Source organism: Girardinichthys multiradiatus, chromosome 15 (genome assembly GCF_021462225.1).
Source record: "Girardinichthys multiradiatus isolate DD_20200921_A chromosome 15, DD_fGirMul_XY1, whole genome shotgun sequence".
NCBI lineage: Eukaryota > Metazoa > Chordata > Actinopteri > Cyprinodontiformes > Goodeidae > Girardinichthys > Girardinichthys multiradiatus.
Window position 1 is genome coordinate 34,931,692 of NC_061808.1, and position 26,545 is coordinate 34,958,236.

The following is a 26,545-nucleotide window of genomic DNA, read 5'->3' on the forward strand; positions in this document are numbered from 1 at the left end:
GATTCTGCTATCTGGAAAAACTAAATGCAGCAGACCTAAAAACAATGTTATTACCAAATGATCCCCCATCATTTTACAAGGTGTTAACATTTGTCAAAGAAAATGGAAAAGACAAATATTCCAACTTTAAGACCATAGTCAATTAAGAATTATTATTATGACGACTGCTGACAAATTAGTGATATTATAAAAACAAATTCACAGTGAAAAATTATTGGTTTATATTTAACATTTGACGTCATTCAGTGCAATAGTTAAAAAGATTTTTCAGGAAGTGCCATTAGAAAGGTGTCCAGTCTGCATGGGATTATAAGATATAGGTTCACAATAAGACAGAAGACACAATACAAAACCTGACTTATATGCCTTTGTAGGCATAGCCTAGCAAATGGTTATTGCATCTCAAACAGAAAGTAACATTTTAGATGCACTGTAACATTGTAATAAATCCGTCTTAGCAAAGTTTAAATCCTGAGCCACATGAGCCTTATTTTCAGGCACAGCAGTAGCTGCATCAGCAGCAGCAGTACGTCCCTCATCATGTCTGCCTGATAGCACTGGGGATGTGAGATCCTTTGAGTTTGTCTACCTGAGCTCACCTAGTCTAAGCAACATTTACAGGGGTTGGACAATAAAACTGAAACACCTGTCATTTTAATGTGGGAGGTTTCATGGCTAAATTGGACCAGCCTGGTAGCCAGTCTTCATTGATTGCACATTGCACCAGTAAGAGCAGAGTGTGAAGGTTCAATTAGCAGGGTAAGAGCACAGTTTTGCTCAAAATATTGAAATGCACACAACATTATGGGTGACATACCAGAGTTCAAAAGAGGACAAATTGTTGGTGCACGTCTTGCTGGCGCATCTGTGACCAAGACAGCAAGTCTTTGTGATGTATCAAGAGCCACGGTATCCAGGGTAATGTCAGCATACCACCAAGAAGGATGAACCACATCCAACAGGATTAACTGTGGACGCAAGAGGAAGCTGTCTGAAAGGGATGTTCAGGTGCTAACCCGGATTGTATCCAAAAAACATAAAACCACGGCTGCCCAAATCACAGCAGAATTAAATGTGCACCTCAACTCTCCTGTTTCCACCAGAACTGTCCGTCAGGAGCTCCACAGGGTCAACATACATGGCCGGGCTGCTATAGCCAAACCTTTGGTCACTCATGCCAATGCCAAACGTCGGTTTCAATGGCGCAAGGAGCGCAAATCTTGGTGCTGTGGACAATGTGAAACATGTATTGTTCTCTGATGAGTCCACCTTTACTGTTTTCCCCACATCAGGGAGTTACAGTGTGGAGAAGCCCCAAAGAAGCGTACCACCCAGACTGTTGCATGCCCAGAGTGAAGCATGGGGGTGGATCAGTGATGGTTTGGGCTGCCATATCATGGCATTCCCTTGGCCCAATACTTGTGCTAGATGGGCGCGTCACTGCCAAGGACTACCGAACCATTCTTGAGGACCATGTGCATCCAATGGTTCAAACATTGTATCCTGAAGGCGGTGCCGTGTATCAGGATGACAATGCACCAATACACACAGCAAGACTGGTGAAAGATTGGTTTGATGAACTTGAAAGTGAAGTTGAACATCTCCCATGGCCTGCACAGTCACCAGATCTAAATATTATTGAGCCACTTTGGGGTGTTTTGGAGGAGCGAGTCAGGAAACGTTTTCCTCCACCAGTATCACGTAGTGACCTGGCCACTATCCTGCAAGAAGAATGGCTTAAAATCCCTCTGACCACTGTGCAGGACTTGTATATGTCATTCCCAAGACAAATTGATGCTGTGTTGGCCGCAAAAGGAGGCCCTACACCATACTAATAAATTATTGTGGTCTAAAACCAGATGTTTCAGTTTCATTTTCCAACCCCAGTACACTTAAGCATAATATGATTCATAACCCTGTCAGATTTACATTTAAAATTATTTTCACTCAACCAAGAAGTTTGTTTCTGATAGAAATTTAGACAGGCATCTATACAAATTTATGAGCTGGAATCAGTTTGGAAAAAAGTATTCTGTGTGTTGTTTATTTACATCATTAGTTTTTCATTTACATCAACAGCATCAGTAATGAAACTCAAAAGGTGAAAGAAAATAATTTCAAAGAAAGCTGCATTTTCTACAGAGGCATGTTCGCTGTTTATAAAGGACACAGTAAGTGAAGATTTGAAAGATAACTGGAACGCTGAATGCATTACAATGAACTTTGACAGTTTTATCCTGTGGAGAGATTTCTCTGTCATGAAAGAAGCTGGATTTGGAAATAACGGCCGCCTTTTGGAAATCTCAGAGTTAAAGTAAAGATCTGTTTTCTCTGGAGAATACAGAGACTAATGTAGTAATGTTAACCACCTCAAATGCTAATATAAGACGCTTAAGACAAATAACATTAGTGATTTCTTTTTGTTTTAGAATAATAATGGATCCATCCTTTACAGTGACTGTCCTCTCTCGTGCAGCATGACGTCACCTCTACTCCTAACATAAATAAGATCAACGTAGCCATGGAAACACATTTCACCCAGGGGGTGCTGTGGTGACACACATTATTTATTAGGCTTATGTGTATAAATATGCAAAGCACATTTCCTGTCTATTGCAATTAGTCTTAACTGTGACATCTATCCTTGTATCAAATTGTATTTATGACATAAGCATACACAACACTGGTCAAGTTATTGAACTTTTATTCAGTGAGTTTTGTTTGGATATCTTCACGTGTGTCACCTGTCATCCAGAGACCCTCCATACCCCTACTTTCTACGACCTTGATGACCGGTTAAGGCAGGACAGCAAAAAAATATATACTGACCACTGTTAACAGTTCTTAAGAAAAATTGGAAACAATAAATAAAAGCTCAGGTTAGTAGCATTCATCATTTAATGATTGAGAAAGGAAAAATAAGTTGGGCATTTCCATACCTTCTCACATTGTGATATTAGTATGATTGGTTAGGTAAATGCAACAAACAGAAATAAGAAATGAACATTTTATTAAAAAAGAAGAGAGAAAAAGAAACAAATATGTCAACAAAAAATGACTAAGAAGACAAAATAAAACAAGACTAATGTAAAAGTTTCTTTTTAAAAGCACTTGGCAGCAATAGAACCTATTAGATAAGATTAAGATGTAAATATCTGAAAGTGAGTGTTTACAATTTCCAGGTTGGGTTCTTTAGGTTCGTGGAGTTTCAAGGCAAATAAAGTAAAGAGTTTGGAGATAAATACTACAGTGCCTTGTGAAAGTACTCGGCCCCCTTGAACTGGTCAACCTCTTGCCACATTTCAGGCTTCAAACATAAAGATATAAAATTATAAATATTTGTGAAGAATCAACAACAAGTGGGACACAATTGTGAAGTGGAATGAAATTTATTGGATGTGTCAAACAGGTTTAACAAATAAAAAACTGAAAAGTGGGGCGTGCAATATTATTCGGCCCCTTTACTTTCAGTGCAGCAAACTCACTCCAGAAGTTCAGTGAGGATCTCTGAATGATCCAATGTTGTCCCAAATGACTGATGATGATAAATAGAATCCACCTGTGTGTAATCAAGTCTCCGTATAAATGCACCTGCTCTGTGATAGTCTCAGGGTTCTGTTCAAAGCGCAGAGAGCATCATGAAGACCAAGGAACATACCAGGCAGGTCCGAGATACTGTTGTGGAGACGTTTAAAGCTGGATTGGGATACAAAAAGATTTCCCAAGCTTTAAACATCCCAAGGAGCACTGTGCAACCAATCATATTGAAATGGAAGGAGTATCAGACCACTGCAAATCTACCAAGACCCGGCCGTCCCTCTAAACTTTCATCTCGAACAAGGAGAAGACTGATCAGAGATGCAGCCAAGAGGCCCATGATCACTCTGGATGAACTGCAGAGATCTACAGCTGAGGTGGGAGAGTCTGTCTATAGGACAACAATCAGTCGTACACTGCACAAATCTGTCCTTTATGGAAGAGTGGCAAGAAGAAAGCCATTTCTCAAAGATATCCATAAAAAGTCTTGTTTAAAGTTTGCCACAAGCCACCTGGGAGACACACCAAACATGTGGAAGAAGGTGCTCTGGTCAGATGAAACCAAAATCAAACTGTTTGGTCACAATGCAAAACGATATGTTTGGCGTAAAAGCAACACAGCTCATCACCCTGAACACACCATCCCCACTATCAAACATGGTGGTGGCAGCATCATGGTTTGGGCCTGCTTTTTGTCAGCAGGGACAGGGAAGATGGTCAAAATTGATGGGAAGATGGATGGGGCCAAATACAGGACCATTCTGGAAGAAAACCTGTTGGAGTCTGCAAATCTACAATGGAATGGTTCACAAATAAACGTATCCAGGTGTTGGAATGGCCTGAATCCAATCGAGAATCTGTGGAAAGAGCTGAAGACTGCTGTTCACGAACGCTCTCCATCCAACCACACTGAGCTCGAGCTGTTTTGCAAGGAAGAATGGGCAAGAACTTCAGTCTCTCGATGTGCAGAACTGATAGAGACATACCCCAACCGACTTGCAGCTGTAATTGCAGCAAAGGGTGGCGCTACAAAGTATTAACGCAAGGGGGCTGAATAATATTGCACGCCCCACTTTTCAGTTTGTTATTTGTTAAAAACGTTTGACACATCCAATAAATTCCATTCCTCTTCAAGATTGTGTCCCACTTGTTGTTGATTCTTCACAAAAAATTTGAATTTTATATCTTTATGTTTGAAGCCTGAAATGTGGCAAGAGGTTGAAAAGTTCAAGGGGGCCGAATACTTTCGCAAGGCACTGTATATTTAGACTAACAAACTCAGCCAGAAGTGCTTGGCTAAAGTTAGAGGACCATTAGTATAACAAAAAACACTTGGTTCAGTTTAAGATAAAAGCTCCATCTTAAACAACTGGAGAGACATCCCATTAAAACAAGAGTTCCTCATATTAGCGTCTAATAGCTAGCTTCCCCAACTGTTGCAATTAAGAATGCTCAGATTTGATCCATTAAAATTAAATTTAAATGACTGAAAACAAAAAGCTAAGCAGGCAGACAGAAGTGAAAATGAAATGAAACTGAACATGTTAAAAGATCATGGGACTTTATTAAAACTGTATGGGATTTCAGACATTTTAGGTGGGGGTAAATGTGGTTATTTACAACTTAAATTGCATTTTTAATCACATTTTACAAAAAGCTTTAAAAAGTATTTTCTTCGGTTATAATTTATTTATAATTTATAATTTTTTAACTTATAATGTTTTAGTATGGTTATTTGATATTAAATATCCATTTGTCCACATATGTTGATGTGAAAAACAAATCCAAATGGAACCACTACTTCTGGGTCCTGAGCTTTATTTCTTCAGCGAGTATAAATGAACTAAATTAAAAAGATAAACAGCATTTCTAGACTCTCATCGTTCTTTACTTGCTCAAGTTGGCACATTCTTGAGCCTTACATTTCTAATCCTGACTACTTACATGAGAACAACTCCAGGCTGGATACACATGGAGACTATCCATCAATTCCTGTTAAACACATTAAACAGAGTTCACACCTTGTTGAGCTCTGCCATTCCTCTTGTGGGATTAACTTGCTAAAGATGCATATTGCTCAGGCTTTAGCTGTGAAGCGCACCAACGTTAAATAAAAAACATGAAGTATGTTCAGATTACGTAAGAGGCTGGAATAATTTATTCCTGGTGTTCCACACAGAGGGGACAGAAGCAGCAGTTTTCACTTTAATGAGCTCCACAGGTTTGGTCCAGTGGGAATAAGTGATGCTTTCCTTTCCCTGAGCCTCTGACAATATAATCCAGGCTCAAGCTCCATCAGGAGGAACTAACTCCTGATTCCACTGACTGCTGCAGACTTTGTCCGCTCCTATACTGTCACAGTTGTTGACAAGTACTGGCAGCTGAGAATTACCTAAGCTGGAGCTGAACACTGGACTGGCTTGCTGGCAGTGTTAGCAGGCCTCTATAAATACTGACAATGAAAACACTGCAGCAGTTTATTCAGTGACAGATGTGTGATCCGTATGTGTGCTCAACAAAAGCAAGTGTTAAAATTAGTTTGTCCAACAATATAATAATAATCTCACACTGATGCCTTAAAGTTAATTACAATTAATCAGAGGAGGAAAAATCTCATGTTAAGGAAAACCTCTTCTGAGTTCAATTCCCAGGGGTACAGTTATGGAAACCCCTAAGAATCCCTACTAAAAATGTAGCTGTGATTTTTAAAAATTGATCAGATTTTCTATAACCCTCTTATTAGTCATCCACGACTTTGCGTGTCTCGTTTCTTTTAGCCTTAGTCCACTAGGCTGGATGAGGAGCCTTACACAGTAAGCAGGATGGTAGGGGAGGGAAAACAAATTTCACTCTTGGGGACACCAAAGTCTCCATAACAACACTCTCAAACCTTGAGCACTCCAAGGCATAATCAACTCCTTGAAATATCAGGAGAGTTTATATAAATAAATGGATTGTTATTAGGGCTTTCCTCAGGACAATAATCTAAAGATATGGTCAAATCAAAAGAGAAATGGTTCACCAGACCTTCTTTCATCATTATCTTAGTACCCATACTTATATCCTACTGAAATCTGTGGATTGAGCTGAACAGAAGAGAGCATCAGAGTGGACCAAGGATGCTAGATGATCTAGGAAGAGATTGTGCAAAACAGAATACTCAAAGATCCATCTCTATCTGTATGGGTGGGACAAACTATTGACAACAAGGTAACTGACAATCTGCCAATTTAATATAAAAACAACAATTTCTTTACATGGATTTTATTTTCTCTAAGTTTCAAAGTTTCTCAGAGAGAGATGATGCCTGATATTTCCAGGCATTAAGCTATGACTCTCTATTGATTACTGTCCGGAGCTGAAAAGATTATTATAAATCTGGACAGAGTTAAATGAAGAAGCTTAGAACTGATGAGGCAGACACGTGTAAAGTCTGATGAAGTGACCAGATGAATCTGATCGTACAATAATTCTGTGCCCTCATAAATAGACCTAATTATAGAAAACCAGGTGATTCAGTACATTTACTTGTTTATTTTATTGACACTCTTCTTATCCTATCTGCTCATCCCCCTGGAACAGAGTAAATATGGCTCCATTACACCACATGACATTTTTCCATTGCTACAAGCTCTAAGCTTTTTAGTCCCTGGCAAACTGAGGCCTTTTGTCTTGATTTACCACACTGATGGGTACTTTTCTATTAGCTACACAGCTGTTTCATCTCTGTCTGCTGTTGAATATTCTCAATTTCATAGACCCAAAAGTTCAAGTTCATGATCATAATTATTTAATTACTTTTTCCAACCACAGTAATTCCTCAAAGACAAAAGTGTTCCTGGTTTTAAAGCAATTCTTGTAATTTCAGAAATGTTCTTCTTCACTGGGCAAATCCAGGAAGATAAAGATTAATTGCATTTTAATTTTAACAGAATCCTACTTAGAAATTCATACACTCCTGATCAAAATATTGAGACAGGGACAAAAAGGGTAAAAGTATTCGCTTCTCACACTGCTGGATCCTAACCAGGTTTTCAGCAGAGCTTTAGCATGAAGCTGGAGACAACTCAAACTGCATGTACTCTTCAACTTTGTGGTCATCAGTTCATTTTCTTTCCTGATATTGATCTAAGCATATATTTACAGGGAGTTAATCTGAGGAAAGCACAATAGGCTTTAGAAATTTTCCACATTCATTATATTTTGCAATTTTTTTTAATAAAAAGCTGTTCCGCACTGAGTATTATGTAAAATATACTTGCTCAGAGGAAGTTAATGCCGCTCCATATTATCAGGTATTACAGCTGCAGAACAGGCTGCTGGTGAGCTCAGTGTGTTCACTTCTGACCTGACATCCCATCTATACTTTGCTCACAGTGTAGCAACACCTACAATAAAACGCTACCTGCAGCTGACACTTAGCTTTGCAACGTAATAAAGGATGAGCTGAAATGTTTGGATCAGTGGGAAAGTTTCCATCCTACTCTACTTTTAGTCCCAGATGGACTGAAAGCTTCAGCTCAGGACACAGACTGACACTAATGAAACAGCTGCGCAAATACAGCTTCTTAGCGAGCTTGCCAAACCACGATGACGTACGTCTTGACAGTTTGTAAAGTTGCAGCCTGACATTTTAATCAGCAACAGTCATGTTTAGGTTTGTGTAAGTATACGTCATGGCGTGACATTTAACTGGTTTATTATGGATTTTATTTTCACAGTGACAAAGAAATGAACACAGTCTCAAACTGCTGTTTATCGGGTGTGATTTCTTTTAATCGTCAACATAAGAAAGCTGATGTTTATATGAATCAAAAATAGGCATAACAATAATAATTCCTGCTGCTTTCTGCAATATCTTTGAAAGTATTGTGGGAAGTTGATGGAATCAGTTCAAAAGGAAATGAAAACAGACACTGTTGTTTGTAATACTGCAAGACTGAAAGATCAAGTGATTATTATAGAAATCAAGGTCATAGAGGTAAGCCAGACGGTACCTTAGAAATATGTGAAAAAATGTTTGCCATAAAAAAAAAAACGTTGTAAGACATTATGCCAAGGTTTGAAAGTCTCGGTGCAAACTGTTAAATCTCTCATCAGAAAAACAGAAATAGTATGGCACAACCGTAAACCTGCCAATACATGGACGTCCACCTCAAAGAACAGGTTGGGCAAGGAGAGCATTAATCAGAGAAACAGTTACAATAACTCTGGAAGAGCTGCAGAGACCCACCGCTCAGGTACAGTGACTGCTGTAACAAAGCCATAAGAAGTCCAGTTTGGAGTTTGCCACAAGCTATGTAGGAAACACAGCAAACAGGTGGAGGAGGGTACTCTGGTCAGGGGGAGACCAAAATGGTCTTTCTTGCTTTGTGAAAACTGAACGTATTTGGGGATGCTAACACTGCACATTGCCCTGAAAACACCATCTCCACAGTAAAACATAGTGGTGGCAGCCTCATGCTTTTCTTCTGCAGGGACAGGATAGTTTGTCAAAGCTGATGGGAAGATGGGCGGAGCTAAATACAGGACAATGCTGGAGGATAATCTGTTAGAGGCAGCAAAATACCTGGCTGTAGGGTGGAGGTTCATCTTCCAGCAGGACAGGGACAGAGCTACAATGGAACAATTCACATCAAAGCATATCCATGTGTTAGAATGGCCCAGTCAAAGTCAGATCTAAATTAAATCAAGAATCTTTGGAAACCCTTCAAATTTGCTGTTCACTGACGCTCACCATCTAAACTGGCTGAACTTGAACTCCTAAAAAAAAGAGGGGACAAGTATTTCAATATCTAGGTGTGGAAAGCTAGTAGAGTCATACACTAAATGCTCTCAAGCTGCAACAGGGAATCCCATAAAGTATTTACTCAGCGAGGAATTCATGTGATCTTTGAACCTTTCAAATTTCTATTTGTAAAATGCTTTGAAAACCACCTATAATCTTCCTTCACAACTTTTTGTTTGTGGTTGTAAAAATGGGAAAATGTTCAAGTAGTATAAATACCTGTGTAAGGTCCTGTAGATCTTTCATTACCAAAGGAAACAACAAAATTTGGATCTCAGGTCATAATGGCGGAGCGATGGGAAACAAACATGAGCCAAATAAAAGAAATAGACTTGGACTAACAGCTATAGGCTGTCCTGATTTTATAGTATCAACACTGGCACTGAAACGTTTACCAGATTAAGGTCATTATGACCACCAAAGGCCACTTGCACCTGAAATTAGTCAATCACCGCTACAAAGTGGGTTTACTGAAAATATATCTAAACTAACAATTGGTTCCAATAAACAAATCAGATAAAAATAGCATAGATACCTTAACACAATTAAATTAAAAAGAGATGTCACATAATGCAACTTTTAATGACTAATACAGTCTCAAAATTGTTCCTATCTTTCCATGACAAGCATCTTTAGAGCACCCTTTCACTGTTACAACTTGTTGCAAGCATGATTCACAGTCACACAGCAACTTCTGGCAATGTCCCTCAGGAAACGTAGCCATCCCCAATGGGCAAATGCCTCTGGTTCATTAAGATTAGTTTTTTCTGCCGCAGCTGTCTTTTTCAGATCCCACCAGAGATTTGAAAGAGTTCACTCTAGTACCTTCCAGGACTTCTTCAGAAACTAAGCCTTGATGGACTTTGAGACATGCTCGGGATGACTGTGCTGTTTGGAGGTCCAATGACACCCAAGCTTCAGCTTCCTCCCAGGGAGCATAGCATTTTCTCCCAGGATTTCCTGATACTTGATTGAATCTATCTTGCCCTCCACACACTGTTTGTTTCCAGTGCCAGAGGAAGGAAAGCAGTCTCGAAGCATCAATGAGCCACACAATGCTCCACTGTAAGCATGGTGTTCTTTTTGGTTTGCCTATTATTCTTCCTTCTCCAGACATACTGCTGATCCAGAGGCCTGTTTTGATCTAGTTTTAATTCATCACTGCACAGAACAGAACCCAAAACCCTTTTAGCTTTGTTACATAGTTGTGAGCAGATTGGAGTTTACTTTCTTGTGCTTTTGGGTGAGTAGTGGGGTACACCTTGGAGTACAGGCAAAGAGCTTTTCAGCGTTCAGTATGTTCCTTACTTTCTGGAAAACTTTCTGGACAAGTCCCTTAACTTTCTAACAACTTTACCGTCAGCGGACTCAGTATTTAAGGTATTTTATCTTAAGTACACCTGATAAAACAAATGACTCCCTAAGTTAGGTTATCTGAAACCACACCTAGTTTGCAAATATGTGCTCTTATGACGATTTCTGAAGAATTATACTCCTTTCAGGGAGGTGGAACAATTTTGAGTCAGCAGCAGTCATCGAAAGTAGGATATTATGTTAGATTTTGATAAAACCTTTGAATATTTGTTTGATTCAACAATTTAAACTCAATTTGCTGTTGGTGTTAAATAATTTTAGGTGCAACTGTAAGTGTGTTGTATGAGCCTCTTATTTCACATTTCATCCCACAGAACTGGCAGAGTATGACAGGAGGAAAAATAGCTGATCTTAACCTTTTAGAACCTACTGCCAAGTCTGCCATGCTATTTTCCCCTCAATACTGACAGGTCAAAGCGATTCACTTCTTGGCTAGGATACAAATGTCAAATAAAAGCCTACAATGAGGTATAAATTGGGTCTGGATAAGTACTGACGGTGTGGAGTTGAGCAGGAACGTGAGAACACATCTCTCACTTTTCCTTCTGTCTTTACATCCCATCCCAATGATGCTGGGCTGATGTTTTCTGTTTCACAAGGATCGTCAAGAATCAAAGCAGCCCTTCATAATCTACTGTGTGTAAATAAAGCTTGATATTTTTCACTGTTGAAGCTGGGGTCACCAAGACCCGCTTATGTGTCGCTAGCAGTGCCCTTCTCTGCGCTGCAACACACCGAGCTACGTTCGCCGCCACAGCTAACACTTTCAAAGAGATAACCAGCTGCCGTGGTTTTAATGTGCTGTTTGGGGGTGTTGGAAGAGAACTGGAGGAGGAAAGGGAGGAAGTTTTTGCGTGTTTATACGTGAGTGTGTGAGCGCGCGTGTGTGCAAGGGGGACAGTTGGTGAGTGAGTACGTGCGTTACATGAAAACAAAAACACAGACACACACGCACGCACGCACAGGGTTATTGCTTCGGGGAGGTTCAAATCTAACGCTGCGTTCAAACACACAAGCAGGACTCGCGGTCCCAAAATGCATCCTGAGATGGGCTGAATGTCAGAACAAACAATACCGATCACGGTTATCTTACCCGTCTTTGCGCTTAGCTTTATAAACGTGCCCGTAGGTGCCTCGACCCACTTTGCAACCTTCATATTCGAACAGATCTTCGACTCTCTCCCTCTCGGCTGCCAGCTTTGTTTTGAAGTCGTAATCCATTTTAACCCATAAATACGTCTTAAATTACAATAAAATAAAATATTAATTATTACATGCATTAATTAAATAATCTAGTCGTTTTATTCCCCCACCATTTCCTTGTTTGGGATTTTGGTCTGCTCCGCTTAATGTTCACTGGCTCGTTGACGTTTCTAATTGGGGCGCGCTGCTTCCTGGGTAAAGTAGTCCCTCTGGGCAGTCGCCACGCTCGCAAACTCTCAAACTGAAGACGCAAAAAACTACAACCCGCGTTTCTCGCTGCAGTTTAGTGCACTTTGCGTACTCCTGAACGCAGTTCAAAAATGTCTGAGTTTATGGATAGCTTCAGTTGTTAAATTATATATAAATATAATTTAACAACTGACATTAATATGTAGTCTTTGTTTTGTGTTATACAAGTTACGTATATGTAAAAAATAAAAAATTAAAAAATATATATATATATATTTTAAAAAATTCTTTTTTTTTTTACATATGCGTAACTTGTATAACACAAAACAAAGACTACATTTTGAATTCATATCTTGAACGATAAATGAAATTTTAAAATGATTTCCATTTTAAGTATTATTTACTGTTTGTATTTGTTTAGGTATGATAAAATACAGTTTTAAATGTATGCTATAATATGTGATATTCCAAATAAACTTAAGCTGAACATTAATGGTAACCTTGCATGAATAAACAGAATAATATTTTCTGACTTCTAAGATATTTATGTTTCTCGGGAAAAATCATTTTGCGTTTTAAAGCATTGTTTTAGCTTATTTATAATTATGTTATTAACTTCATTTATAGCTTGCAAAGAAAATTACACAACACACATAAAAAACTAAAATTGAAAAAGACAAAAAGCACATTAATACTAATACTATTGTGTCATGTAAAAATACCAAAATCCGTAGAACGCCACGTGAGGAAACCCTTCATTTTGCTATAAGTGACATATCCTTGGACCAATCATAAATCACAAGATGTGGTCCTGCTGCCAGATTGGCCTGACGCAAGAGTGACGTAGTTGCAGCTTTAGTAGAAAAACAACGCACGCACTTCATTCAGTGCTTTACACAGTATGGCCGGCGATATTAGCTAGCGCTCGCTGAAGGTGTTCTCTGTTAAAGGGAAGACGGAAACTCAAGAAAATTAACACCTGGATTGCTTAAAGGACTGTACCTCAATAAATTATACCTAATCGAGGAAGGATTAAATAAGCTGTAAACGTTGTAACTGACGTTCCAATAATTCTGTTGGGTGTCTGTTGTCTCATGATGGAGGATAACGGTGCACATTTCTTCGAGGGGACCGAGAAGCTGCTGGAGGTGTGGTTCTCTAGTCAGGACGAGACCAAAGGGACCGGGGACCTCCGCACCATCCCGAGGTTTGAGTCATTTTACTGTCTCGGCTGTACTGTCAGTCCTGTATAGCTTATTGCGGAAACGCTGACCATGCTTTGGGTCTTCGGCAGCATGTAGCTAGTAATGTGTTCTAAAGTCTTGGCTACCAGAGACTGTCATTGGTTTACCCGAAGCTGGCCTGCTGGGAATCGAAGCACTTTCTGGCCTTATAGCTCCCTATCAGCGTGTTGGCTAACGCCATTTCTGGAAAATGTCACCTCTCCCTTTGCCTGTGCCACTCTAATGGTGATTCATTCATTCATCATACTCTAAGTTTATCAGTTTTGTCCATTTTATTACTTGAAGCTTTTATAGTTAGTATAATAGATATTTGGTGCTGTGTTTAATAGACATGTAGACTGGCAGGTGGCCAAGCGGTTACTAGCTGACTAACTCGTGCTACTTCCTGAAAGAAAACTATGCGAACCTTAAGTTTTGTACAGCTGACTTTATTGGCTGTACAGTCCTAAAATGATATTTACGTGACTCATTCATCCATCACTGATATTAGCGTTTGTCTTTAAGGCTATTTCTCTGCGTCATTCAACAACGAGGGGTGGGGGGGCGCTGTGAGCGTAAAGCATGTGGTCGGCCTTAGTTTGACTCGGTGGTATGGCCACTGCTGCTCTCATCGTCACACAATCAATCACAGGACTGTTTCCTTACAATTTATCAGATACATCCTTTAATTGTGGCTTGTGTGTTTTCTGACCGGGAAATCTGTTTCTCGGGTGATCTCGATCGGGCGCACACACACCGGGAACTGGGTCATCAGTATTTTGTTCTGTTAAAGGCCAAAATCGGGCATTTCAGTCCAATCAAATGCGAAGCTGAACATCTACTTTATAGGGTTGTCAAACATTCCCTAAAGTCCTTGCTTGGGTCACGTTTCCAGCCATGAAGACTCTACCCCGCCCACTCCTCTGATTGGTTAAAGTGTTCTTCTCTCTGATTTGCTCGGTAGCACCCAGCTGCATTTAAAGAAGAGCTTGAAATGTGAGTTTCAGAAAGATCCATGTGAAGGATGAAAAGGGCTGTTGACTCTTGCCCAGGTTCAGTAGAACAAAATCTATTTCTTACACCTGCCTCAAAAGAGTTGATGAAAAAATGCCAAATCTATAGCAGGTTAGTTTTGTCAGCATCTGAGAAAAGGGTTGTGAATAGAAAAGTGATGCACAAATCGGATCAGAATAGGCCTAGCTGACCTGCAGCTTAAATACTGAAAACTGTTTGGTTGTTTCCTCTTATTCATTAGATGCATCAAAACTAAGAATTCTCAGCATTTCCAGCATATAAACACTCCAACCAACAGCATGTGCTCAAATGAGTCAAAGCTACTACCTCCATCAAAGACCCTGCAGTCTCTCCTCGTGTATTACATTTCTTTTCATCTACAGCGACTATGTCAACTTTTCTAGCCATTAACCAGAAAATACACCCCTAAAAGCAGAAAGTGTGTGGCCAGTGGTGGAACCGAGGACTGGCGTTAATTTACAGCCAAGGTGGCAGATTACCGGCTTACAGGGACGCAGTCAGTGGATCAACCACACTGGACATCAGCCAGTGTCCAAATAAGTCCACAAGGTCATCTGATTCACCGGCTGGACCTTGCTCAGATTACCTCCACTGTCATTCCTCAGATCTTATGGCCTGCTGCAAGTGACTGGGGCAACTTTGCTAAAGGCAACATGGGGTCAACTTGAGATCTTTTGAAGTGGCTGCTGACTGAAAACCACTTCTGCACTTGTTGCTTCAGATAGTGAATGCTCTGAAGCTACAAACTTTGGCCGAGTGGTTAACACCTTTTTTCTGCTTTCAATTCAGAAACCTGGAGTTTGTTTTTCTTGTGCTGATAAAAGCATTAAAGGATCTTACCATCTTGGTAAACCATGTCCTAAGTGTACGATTGAACAGCTCCTGGTTGTTACCAGCAGTTTAGTCTTGTCCTGTTTTCTTTGAGGAAATCTGATCCTGCTGAGGTGTCCAAAATAGCCTCTAGAGTGCATTTCAGTGAGAAAGCGAAGCTGACCCTGGTCTCTGGTAACGTTGTTGTAGTGGAATGAAGCTGGAAAACAGGCGTGTTGCAACAGCCTTCCCGTGCCATTCTATGTGAAGTGGCAAACTATTGCACCATCCCTGTAGAGCTGTCACTTTAGTTGAGCAACAGTCACAGATCTTTGGACTTAATATTTGCCAAAAATAAGCAGCAACCAGTTACTTCCAAGCCTTAACTTGTTTGTTGGTGGAGATGATTAGGAGAATCTGGTGAAGATGGCTTTCAGTTTAGTTTTTTTTGTTTTCATCAAATAATTTCTAAGTGCTGTTTCCAGTCTGTGTGGCAAGCAGCTGAGAAAAGTGTTGAATAGTTTCTTCCCCCAAAATAAGAGAAATTCTTTTGAGTCCCTCAAAACATCTCAAGTATCCAGTTTGTGACAGTGAGCCCTTAAGAATGTGCACCAAGGTGTTATCCACAAGAAAACTAGTCATTGTGTGTGTTTTTGTTAACGGCAAACTAAATCTTTAAATGCCACATTTTGTTCACATAATGAGCAAATTAAAGGTGCACCAAGAAATTGTTTGATGGCAGGTATTTGCTCATCTTCCAGCTTAACCAGCTTCTGTTGGTGACCAGACTTCTAAAGTAAAAGGACCAGTTTCTTCTGATCAGTGACCAGGCGCAACAGAACGTTACCAGGTGGCACTAAGAACACCATTCAGTGTGGAAGTCGTTACTGCAGGAAGATTTAAAGTCTGCTTTTTTCATTTTCAGTAAGGTGTTTAAAATGAACTCTATGAAAAAACAGAAATGAGGAGCTTTTTAAAAGGAAACGATTTAAAAGTTTAATTCAGTTGAGGGAGACATGTGGCAGTTACCACGAAGACTGAGTGGAGAACAGCAAAGTTGCTCTACTTGATCCTCTTGAGCTTCTAAATGGAACATGCTGGATTTGGTCTTGTAGAAATTTAAGAGTTTAGGGTTTATGTTCTCTAGGGAATAGGCCAGAGATCAAAAATCAGTTGCAAAATTCAGATCTGTGCATTTCTTATACGTCATAGCTCCACACACAGGCCTGGTGAGTCAAAATCCTGGCTTTATGAGAGATTCATTATCCGTTACATCTATTCCTGTTCAGTCCTGGTGATAGAACAGTGCTGTCAAGTTCAGTTGATTAAAACCTTTTCTCTGGCTAGCTGCACTAAATCACTAACTTTAGAGCAATCTTTCATACTAAGCACAGATGTGCTACAGAGGACAGAAAGTTGCTTTTAATGGGAAGAAACCTTTAACAGAACCGGGCCATCTGCTGCAGACGACTGTGAGGTGGAGCGCAGTTGTCCAGGAGTACTTTCCATGTTGAAGAACAAGCCAATGACAGCAGGAGCTCCTTTAGTGCCCTAGGAGAGAAACATGGCTAAATGCAGAAGCCCTGATGCAAGCTGCATGTTTACAAGTCTTAAATCTTGCCACCTCCCTTAAAATCAACCATCTTACGTTGGGAATTATGACACTTCACCCAAAATTCCTTCTGACGATTACAGATTTGTAAAATTAAACATCCAGGGTGCTGTTACAGGATAGTGGTAGTCTTGGTTGACACAAATGAATGCAAGGTGTTCCAACTACCAGCAGTCCCCTCAGTAAGAGTGCTTTAGAAGACATCTGCTTATTGCTAGTTGGACACATCTTTTTTTTTTTTTTTTTTCTAAACATGTTCATCCACAGTGGACAGCAATGGCCTGGGAACTACATGTTATCCATTAATCTGGTTTAATAAACAATTGTGCTTCACCATATCATTACATTTATTAATTCTAAAGGTTTATTATTCCTGTTTATTGTGTAGAACTATGAAATGTTAAATTTTTCATCCTAAAAAAGACCAGATTCTCCCTGAGAGAGAGAGAGAGGCACCTGCACACACAAACTCTTTTAAGTATGTGTTACTGAGAATCGGTCTGAGATGGGACCATAACCCGCTGAGGGTCGGTAACCATGCAACATTAGCTGCTAGTACATTCCCCACTGAGCTCTGGGCTCTCCTCGCGAGCGTTCTCTAGTGGTCGAGGCTGAGCTGTGAATAGGCCCAGACTGTTCTTCCAAGGTTGTACTGGAAAACGTGACGCAGCTGCTTTTTGCACTGCAGCTGCTGCTCTTTTTTTTTTTTTCTGGAGAGGTGGTGGGAGGGGAGGAGCAGCAGCAAGTAGCAGCCCTCCTGTGTTTCTCTGCTTTACCGACACTGATCTTTAATTTCAGATTGTTTATGCGTCCAACTTATTGGGACTGTATTTTTCAGGCCACACAAAGGCATGTTTTTGTGAACTATTATCCATGCAGCATGGAATAGAACTGCGTAACTTATAAAAACTCAGATATTGGGTTTCTTGTATCGTGATTGAGAAACGTTTTGCTTCCTACATCATATTTTAGGTAAAGGTAGAACTGGAAAATGAAACCTGTGCATAATAATCCTAACCTGTATCAATTTTTTCTTTTTAGGTTTGAGTGGGACAAACTTTTGGAAAATGTGCATTGTTTGATCATAAGTGTGACAAAGACTGACAAGCAGGAAGCTTATATACTCAGGTAAGTGCGGCTTTTCCTCTCCCAACCACGTCTAGCTCAGTGGTGTCCAGTTCCAGACGTCACTGGCTGGTGTCCTGCGTGTTTTGGATATTTCCTTTGTCCAACACACTTAAATCAAATAACCGGTTCATTAAAGGCCTTTGCCGAACCCGATGACATGCTGAGTAAGTCAATCATTGAAAGTCATTGAAAAAAGCTGTTGGAGCACCAGCACCTCTGAAACATGCAGGACACTGAGCCTGGAGGACCACAGTTGGACACCCCTGTTCTAGTTGAATACATGATGCTTATATGTGAGCTGTATGCCATTGACTGCATCAGACTCCACCTGATTTAAAGTTCCTGAGTTGCCCCTGCCTTAGCTGTGGAAGCATATAGTGTATGTGGCAGAAAACAATGATTTGCCTGAAGTATTGTTCTAGATCAAAGGTTTAACATTAGTCTGTTTCTTTCTTCTTCTCTGTGCCACAGTGAGAGTAGCATGTTTGTCTCCAAGAGACGTTTCATTTTGAAGACATGTGGAACCACCCTCTTACTCCAAGCACTGGTGCCTCTGCTGGAGCTCGCCAGGGAGTACTGTGGCTTCGATGCCATTGAGGTTTGACCTTATGACACTTCTAATGTCTAATGTTTTCCACAACTTTCGTGCATAAAGGCCATATTTGTAGAGCGCACGGCTAACAGTTGTCCCGTCTACAGATTCTCCCATCTGAGCAGTGAATTCCTGCAACTCATCCAGAGTAACCATGGGCCTCTTGGCTGCTTCTCATTAACCCTCTCCTAGCCCAGCCTTGGGTTTTAGGAGAATGTTTAAACATTGGGATATTGTTTTAGAACCTAAGTCCTAGTTGTTCATGATGCTGGTTGGTCTCCAACAAACCTCTGAGGTCTTACTGCGGTTTGCACTGAGACGGACACAATTTACTAAATACAGGTCCTTCTCAAAATATTAGCATATTGTGATAAAGTTCATTATTTTCCATAATGTAATGATGAAAATTTAACATTCATATATTTTAGATTTATTGCACACTAACTGAAATATTTCAGGTCTTTTATTGTCTTAATACAGATGATTTTGGCATACAGCTCATGAAAACCCAAAATTCCTATCTCACAAAATTAGCATATCATTAAAAGGGTCTCTAAACGAGCTATGAACCTAATCATCTGAATCAACGAGTTAACTCTAAACACCTGCAAAAGATTCCTGAGGCCTTTAAAACTCCCAGCCTGGTTCATCACTCAAAACCCCAATCATGGGTAAGACTGCCGACCTGACTGCTGTCCAGAAGGCCACTATTGACACCCTCAAGCAAGAGGGTAAGACACAGAAAGAAATTTCTGAACGAATAGGCTGTTCCCAGAGTGCTGTATCAAGGCACCTCAGTGGGAAGTCTGTGGGAAGGAAAAAGTGTGGCAGAAAACGCTGCACAACGAGAAGAGGTGACCGGACCCTGAGGAAGATTGTGGAGAAGGGCCGATTCCAGACCTTGGGGGACCAGCGGAACCAGTGGACTGAGTCTGGAGTAGAAACATCCAGAGCCACCGTGCACAGGCATGTGCAGGAAATGGGCTACAGGTTCCGCATTCCCCAGGTCAAGCCACTTTTGAACCAGAAACAGCAGCAGAAGCGCCTGACCTGGGCTACAGAGAAGCAGCACTGGACTGTTGCTCAGTGGTCCAAAGTACTTTTTTCGGATGAAAGCAAATTCTGCATGTCATTTGGAAATCAAGGTGCCAGAGTCTGGAGGAAGACTGGGGAGAAGGAAATGCCAAAATGCCAGAAGTCCAGTGTCAAGTACCCACAGTCAGTGATGGTCTGGGGTGCCGTGTCAGCTGCTGGTGTTGGTCCACTGTGTTTTATCAAGGGCAGGGTCAATGCAGCTAGCTATCAGGAGATTTTGGAGCACTTCATGCTTCCATCTGCTGAAAAGCTTTATGGAGATGAAGATTTCATTTTTCAGCACGACCTGGCACCTGCTCACAGTGCCAAAACCACTGGTAAATGGTTTACTGACCATGGTATCACTGTGCTCAATTGGCCTGCCAACTCCCCTGACCTGAACCCCATAGAGAATCTGTGGGATATTGTGAAGAGAATGTTGAGAGACTCAAGACCCAACACTCTGGATGAGCTAAAGGCCGCTATCGAAGCATCCTGGGCCTCCATAAGACCTCAGCAGTGCCACAGGCTGATTGCCTCCATGCCACGCCGCATTGAAGCAGTCATTTCTGCAAAAGGATTCCCGACCAAGTATTGAGTGCATAACTGTACATGATTATTTGAAGGTTGACGTTTTTTGTATTAAAAACACTTTTCTTTTATTGGTTGGATGAAATATGCTAATTTTGTGAGATAGGAATTTTGGGTTTTCATGAGCTGTATGCCAAAATCATCCGTATTAAGACAATAAAAGACCTGAAATATTTCAGTTAGTGTGCAATTAATCTAAAATACATGAATGTTAAATTTTCATCATTACATTATAGAAAATAATGAACTTTATCACAATATGCTAATATTTTGAGAAGGACTTGTAAGTTGGCTTCTGCATGTGATCAGTTGCACTGGATTCTATGGAGTAGTATGGGAGTAAAGGGGATTAATTGAAATGCAAACTATATTTTTCAATTTGTTAGTTTTTGTTTTTTTTTACATTTCGACTTTCCATAAAATGTGCCACTTTCTTGGTCTATCACATAAAATCTGAATAAAATATATTGAGGTTTGTAACATGACAAAATGTGAAGAATTTTAAGCCAATGGGGTAACTTTTGGGTGTGTTTGTTGCAGAATTTCTTCTATTCCCGTAAGAACTTCATGAAGCCGGCCCACCAGGAGTTCCCTCATCGAAACTTTCAGGAGGAAGTAGATTTTCTCAGCCAAATTTTCCCAAGTATGTATGTATGTAAGGCAGATTTAACCCATACTAGAGTCCTAAAACTGATATTTCAATATCTCTGGCGTATATAAAATGTGGTGATTTAAATTCTGAGGTTTGGGATTAAGGTTTAAACTGAGAAGCCTGATTTCTTCTTCCTTCCAGATGGTGCAGCCTACTGCATGGGACGTTTGAACTCTGACTGCTGGTAAGTGTCATAATTCTCACAGTCTGGAACTAACTATATATCCAGTGTTGCATTCATCAGAATTGAGTAAGCTCCTCTGCTCCTAATGACAAAATATTGGAGAGATTTTCATGTTCATCTCTGAACAGATGAATCAGCTAGTTGTAGAGTCTGCTGTGTTGCTGCAGCATTTCTGATAACTACTGCATCCTGTACAGCCACACCATGGTGGCTGAAAAGGTCTGTCACTGGGTATTCTTCAATGGCAGCACATTCAGGTGCCTTATCCCTCCGGATGCTCCTGACTGTTCCGTTGCCCTGCAGGTATCTGTTTACCCTGGATCTGCCAGAGTATTGGGAGAACAAGCAAGCAGATCAGACGCTGGAAGTTTTGATGAGCGACCTCGACCCAGCCATTATGGACCAGTTCTACATGAAAGACGGTGTTTCCGCAAGTGAGGTCACTCGTGTAAGTAGTAAGAACAGTAAGCAGGCACCAGTGTTTGTGTTTAGAGCTACTTCAGAGGAACCCTGACTGTCTCCTTTACTCCCCCCCCCCCCCTCAGAGGAGTGGAATTCGTGACCTGATACCAGGTTCTGTGATCGACGCCACAATGTTCAACCCTTGTGGATTCTCATTGAACGGAATGAAGACTGACGTGAGTGGTGATGTTGTCGTCCTCTTTGTGCCAGCTAACGTGAGCATGGCAGTAACATGGCTGTCCTTTTTGCTGCGTGCAGGGAACTTACTGGACCATCCACATCACTCCGGAGCCAGAGTTCTCCTACGTCAGCTTTGAGACCAACCTGTCCCAGACGTCCTATGATGATTTGATCAGGAAGGTCGTTGATGTGTTCAAGCCAGGAAAATTTGTGACTACACTTTTTGTCAATCAGGTGTGTGCTGTAAGGTCGTTTATGGCAGGCTATTTAATTGGCACCAGTTGATAACTAGTGTCATCTGAAGGTATAATTATTACCCAAAAAGGTTTGATCCAGGTATATGCAAATATGACTGACAAATACTTTTAACAATATTAAAAGTAATCCGTGCCTTTTTTTTTTCACTGGCACCTCCTGTTTTAGGTCAGATATGACGGCCAAACTATGACTAGAGTCAGACGTTTCTATACACTGAGATACTGTGCCTTCTAAAACAACTCTGAGGCGCTGGCTTTATAAGCACACCACAAACACTCTGCTCTAATGTGACGTCATTGGATAAACTGATAACAACATGAGAGTAGTGGACCTCCTCGAGTCTGGTTCAATTTTGGGTACAATTTCCAGATGAATGACGGTGTCGTGTTCATCTCTTCAAACAAGTAAACCAAATATAAACAAGCATGAGAATGTCCAGCCATCAAAGTGTTCTGGAGGGGGACGGGTTCTGTTTCCCTGAAGTAAAAGTGTTTAAGGGCAAAATGTGAGCATCCTCCCCAGACAAGTCATCTGGTCTGAAGGGCCAATCAATTCAATTCAAATTCAAAAATACTTTTTAATCCCAAAGGGAAATTAAATGTTTTTGTAGCTCATTGTGTAGCTATAACAATCCACAATGAAGAATCCCAATTATCCAAAAGCTACATGAAAAGAATAAAAAAGATGAGTTTGTTTATGCACTTGTATATGAAGGAAGGAAGGAAGAGAATGTGTCCGAACTGAAGTATGGGGGTATTGTCATCATATTGTGTGCATGTTTTACTGCTGGAAGGTCTGGAACACAGAATAGATTGCATCACGAGGAAAGAACATTTTGTGGAAATATTGACTAATGAAGAAATCAGCCAAAACGTTAGTTTGACCCTAAATGACCCAAAGCATACCATAGTATTAATTACAAAGTGTCTTAAGGGCAATTAAGTTGATGTTGGAGTTGCCATCACAGAGCCCTGCTCTCAGTCCAATTAAATCAAATTGTGGGCGGAACTGAAAAGGTGTTTGATCAAGGGGGTGTACAGACCTGACCCGCTTAGACTAGATCTGTCAGGAGGAATGGGCCATATTTCCTGCCAACTATTACAAGAAGCTTGTGGAAGGACAGCCAAAACATTTGACCAAAAATCATACGGTTTAGGAGGCAGTTCTACCAAATACTAAAGAAATGTATGTAAGCTCATTACTTCTAGAAAAGTAGCAAATAAATGTCAGTCCAGACCTAGAACAGGCAGTGTTTAGTCTCCTTTAATGAGGGGCAGGGGCTTTAATACAGTATGTAAAGTTTGAATTTAATCTGTGTGTAATTGGATCAATGCAATTCTTAAAAACAGGTCCAGGTTTAACTGCATGTGGTCCAATTTGACCGCTCTATTTATTATTTCCCTCCATTTTTCTTCCACAGAGCTCCAAGTGTCGCAGTGTCTTCTCTTCAACCCAGAAACTCGAGGGCTTCAAGCGCCTTGACCGCCAGTTGGCTCAGTTCAACGATTACAATTTTGTCTTTACAAGCTACGCCAAGAACCGCCAGCAGAACCAGCAGAGCTGAGGGTTGAGGATGAAGAAGAGGCGCAAAAAGAAAGGCAGCCTCTCGGGGCTTCACCCTTGCGCCACATCCTCCTCTCTCCCCATCTGCTCAGCGTCTGCCCGACACGCCCTGAGTTTGCCCTCCAGTTTGAGTTGTTTGCATTGTCGTAACTGTGACTTAAGTCTCTTGCATGAAAGCTCTTCTCTCTGTCTCGATATTCTAGCTCACTCTTGCTGTGATCCTGAGGTGCATGTAGAGGAATTAAACACGCACTGTTCGAGGCTGTCCATCTGTACCCAGTACACCGGTCCCTTCCTGCAGGTCTCGCCCCTCATCCCTCACAGACAAGGCTTCCGCCCACACTAGAGTATGGCCCTGACATGCTCAGATTGGTCAGCTTCTTGAGGGCTCAGCATCTCTTATCCTCGAGTTAAAACTTCAGACTCGACCAAAGCGGCCTTCCTCTCCTTCTCAGTCTCTTCCAGCTACAAAGCATACTTAAGGGCTGTACTGAATCATTTACCCATTGTAAAGATCAACCTTCTTCTGGTATGGACATAAAATTCTCAGCAATTTTGTCTCTGTCCGGATGTTTGCACTACTAGTGTGTGGTCTTTGGTGCTGTGCTAGCACTACAGCAGTGGATCTTTGCTTTGCTGGGCTGTAAAGTGTCATTTTCCGCTGCCATCTACTCAAACGTTCCGTGTCTCTTTTTTTTTTCTTCTTTTTTTCCAAGAATCCTCATCATTGGAATTAGCAGCCCCTATTGATTTGGCTTCTTTTTACTAATTCTGCTGGCTCATCATATTTTCCACCGTTGCCCTCGTTGGGTAAATGGGAATGGGCTGATGGGATTTGGCCAACCTTCTTAATGTACGTGTCCATGGAGAAAAGCCTGGAGCATGTTGAGCTGAATGTATGACTCCAGGAGAGCAGCCGCCACTCTCTCAATGCACTCTGCTGACCAAACATTTCTCAGTTCTTGCAGACGTGTGCCCCCCACCCCAAGGCCACACAGACCAACGGGCCAACCCTCCTGGTTGTCCCTGTGTCCCACCCTTTGAATGGGGGAGAGTGAATCAGACACATTTTGCTTAGTTGCCCAGCAAAGCGTTTTTCTCTTTTCGCTCATAGTGTCCCTCCTCTGTCTCTTTCCGCCCCATACAGAAATCTGTAAATGCACAATAGAGGCCCACCAGTCTGAGCATGCCAGGGTGAACCCGGATCATTCCACATGTAACTCCCACCTAAACTGCCATTTTATTACATTTATTGTGCCCAAACATTTTTTTTTCTCCTCCCAATGAATCAATTGAAAATAGGACTTCGTAGCAGTTTTCTTTGTTTAGATCAGTCCTTTTGTCTATTGAGGGGGACATCCTGTGACACTGTGGTGCATGTGACTTCTAGTACCGTGTTGCTTGACAGCGTAGCGCATCTTCCTCATTTGTCTGTGTGCTTCATCTTCCTCCGGTTTCACCAGCTGGAAGCACACGTAGAAGCTGCTGCATCCTGACATGTTGAATGGGATTTTTTATTTTATTTTAGTCTCTTAGATATTTTTCAGGGGTTTGGTTAAATTGTAATTAATCCTGAAGCTGTGGGTGAGGGCTGAGAGCAGACTGGGCTTTTCTTTTTTTTTTTTTTTTTGGTAGCAGAAGCTTCAGTCTGCTTTGAGCCGTTTCACATGTTGGAGAAATATTTCACCGCCTAAAACTCAACCTACTGGTTTGACCAGATCATATGAGAGCTGGAACATGAGCTGTAGTTTGAACTCTACTTGCTGTCCTGAGCCCCACTACACCCCTCAGGACTTTCTACTGCCAGTTTTCAGGCAAATTTCTTTGAAAACAGCTACTGTGGGATTAAGTACATTTTAACTTTTTGGGGATCATTGTTTTTGTTTTTTTGTTGCAGTTAATTAGAGAATTTTATACAAAGCATTTTGTATATCTGCTGCGGACCAATTTTATTTTATTTTGTGTTCAGATGTTAAAGCCAATTCCCCAAACTGGTTTGTTCTGAATTTAAGGGTTGACATTTTTCTAAGTTAAGAATAAATCGTTTTTGTGTTTTTAAAAATCTGATTTTCTCCTTAAGAAAGTCAGAGGAACCATCCCCCTCAGGGTCTGAGAGGGTGCTGTTATCTGGATCTGTCAGGATGTACTAAAGGAGACACTTTGCCGTTCTAATTTCTTTTGCTGTTCTTTGGATGGTCAAGATGTGCTAACTATATCTGTGCTATGAGCTTGATGCTTCAATAAAAGATATTTACCTGTTCACTCAGTTTGTTGTCATATATTTGAAATGTATCCCCGTTAGGTTAAAATTTCAACTAAGTAGTACCTGCAGCCTTGTGTGTGTCAGCAAATAAATTATGTCTTGCTTTACCTTTTTAAAATTAGGTAAATGTAGCCTAAGATGGACCACATATGATGTATTCCTGCAGTGTCTTAACAAAAACTGCCAGAAGACAAACTAGTTAGGGAAGGGTTGTATAATACTTTTCATTTGAGCTTATCAGTTCTTCTAAGTACTACAGGACTTCTGGCTCAGCCCTCAGTTCAAAACTTGCTTCAGCCTGATGAGGTTTATGAATGGCTCTCTAAAGGTCACTCCACAGTATCTTAGTATCTTAACATCAGGAGTCACTAGGCTTCTAAACACATCTCCTCTTCAGGTTTTCTGTATAGATTTGCTCTTTGGGATTATCCCAAAATCACTAACAACTGAGGAATTGAAAGGTTTCATGGTCCTATGGCCGCAAAATAGCCCAAATCAGCCTTCTGCCACTATGTTTACAGCTGTGTGCATTATGTCCATACATGTCCACTTTGTTGGCATCTGTCTATAAGATTGTCTCTGTATTCTAAATGCCTTTATTGCAAGCTGTGCTGTTCTTTCAGACAAGTCATACTTGAGTTTTATTTTGTTTTTTAATTGTCCTGTCATGAATGTCAACACGTGTCCTGTATTCTAAATTATAGCTCTTTATTTTATTTTTACACTTTTCAGAGCATCTCTCTCCTTGGAGTTGTCAGCTCTCTAAAGTGCTTCCACTTTCTAGTATTTATCATTGTAACATATAGTTAACAAACCATATAGAGTTT

The 26,545-nt window shown here is 40.8% G+C and overlaps 2 protein-coding genes across 6 annotated transcripts in view; one reads left to right on the forward strand and one right to left on the reverse strand.

Annotated features, from left to right (window-relative positions):
- Nucleotides 1-12,142, reverse strand: part of cdk19 (cyclin-dependent kinase 19) — a 71,343-nt gene extending 59,201 nt beyond the window's left edge. For 4 of the 5 annotated variants that reach the window (XM_047388200.1, XM_047388199.1, XM_047388197.1 and 1 more), the window contains exons 1-2: nt 12,013-12,142; nt 11,793-11,938 (exon numbers count right to left, since the gene is read on the reverse strand). In XM_047388200.1, the coding sequence (XP_047244156.1) occupies nt 11,793-11,938; nt 12,013-12,015 (149 nt within the window). In that variant the 5' untranslated portion in view covers nt 12,016-12,142. Of the gene's footprint in view, nt 1-11,792 lie in introns of all 5 variants that reach the window. The other variant, XM_047388198.1, reaches the window with a different exon arrangement.
- Nucleotides 12,143-13,030: 888 nt separating this feature from the next.
- On the forward strand, nt 13,031-23,475 carry amd1 (adenosylmethionine decarboxylase 1). The gene is made up of 9 exons (XM_047388544.1): nt 13,031-13,298; nt 17,813-17,899; nt 18,371-18,497; nt 20,697-20,799; nt 20,950-20,992; nt 21,296-21,440; nt 21,538-21,630; nt 21,713-21,868; nt 23,313-23,475. The coding sequence occupies exons 1-9, from the start codon at nt 13,186-13,188 to the stop codon at nt 23,454-23,456; spliced, it is 1,011 nt and encodes a 336-aa protein (XP_047244500.1). The 5' UTR covers nt 13,031-13,185; the 3' UTR covers nt 23,457-23,475.
- Nucleotides 23,476-26,545: the final 3,070 nt, after the last annotated feature.

What these genes read in the sequence shown, in the direction of transcription:
- amd1 (XM_047388544.1), top strand. Translation starts at nt 13,186, where the DNA reads ATGATGGAGGATAACGGTGCACATTTCTTCGAGGGGACCGAGAAGCTG. An exon ending in TGAACGGAATGAAGACTGAC is followed by an intron (nt 21,631 to 21,712) that starts GTGAGTGGTGAT and finishes TGCTGCGTGCAG; the next exon opens with GGAACTTACTGGACCATCCA. An exon ending in CTACACTTTTTGTCAATCAG is followed by an intron (nt 21,869 to 23,312) that starts GTGTGTGCTGTA and finishes TTTCTTCCACAG; the next exon opens with AGCTCCAAGTGTCGCAGTGT.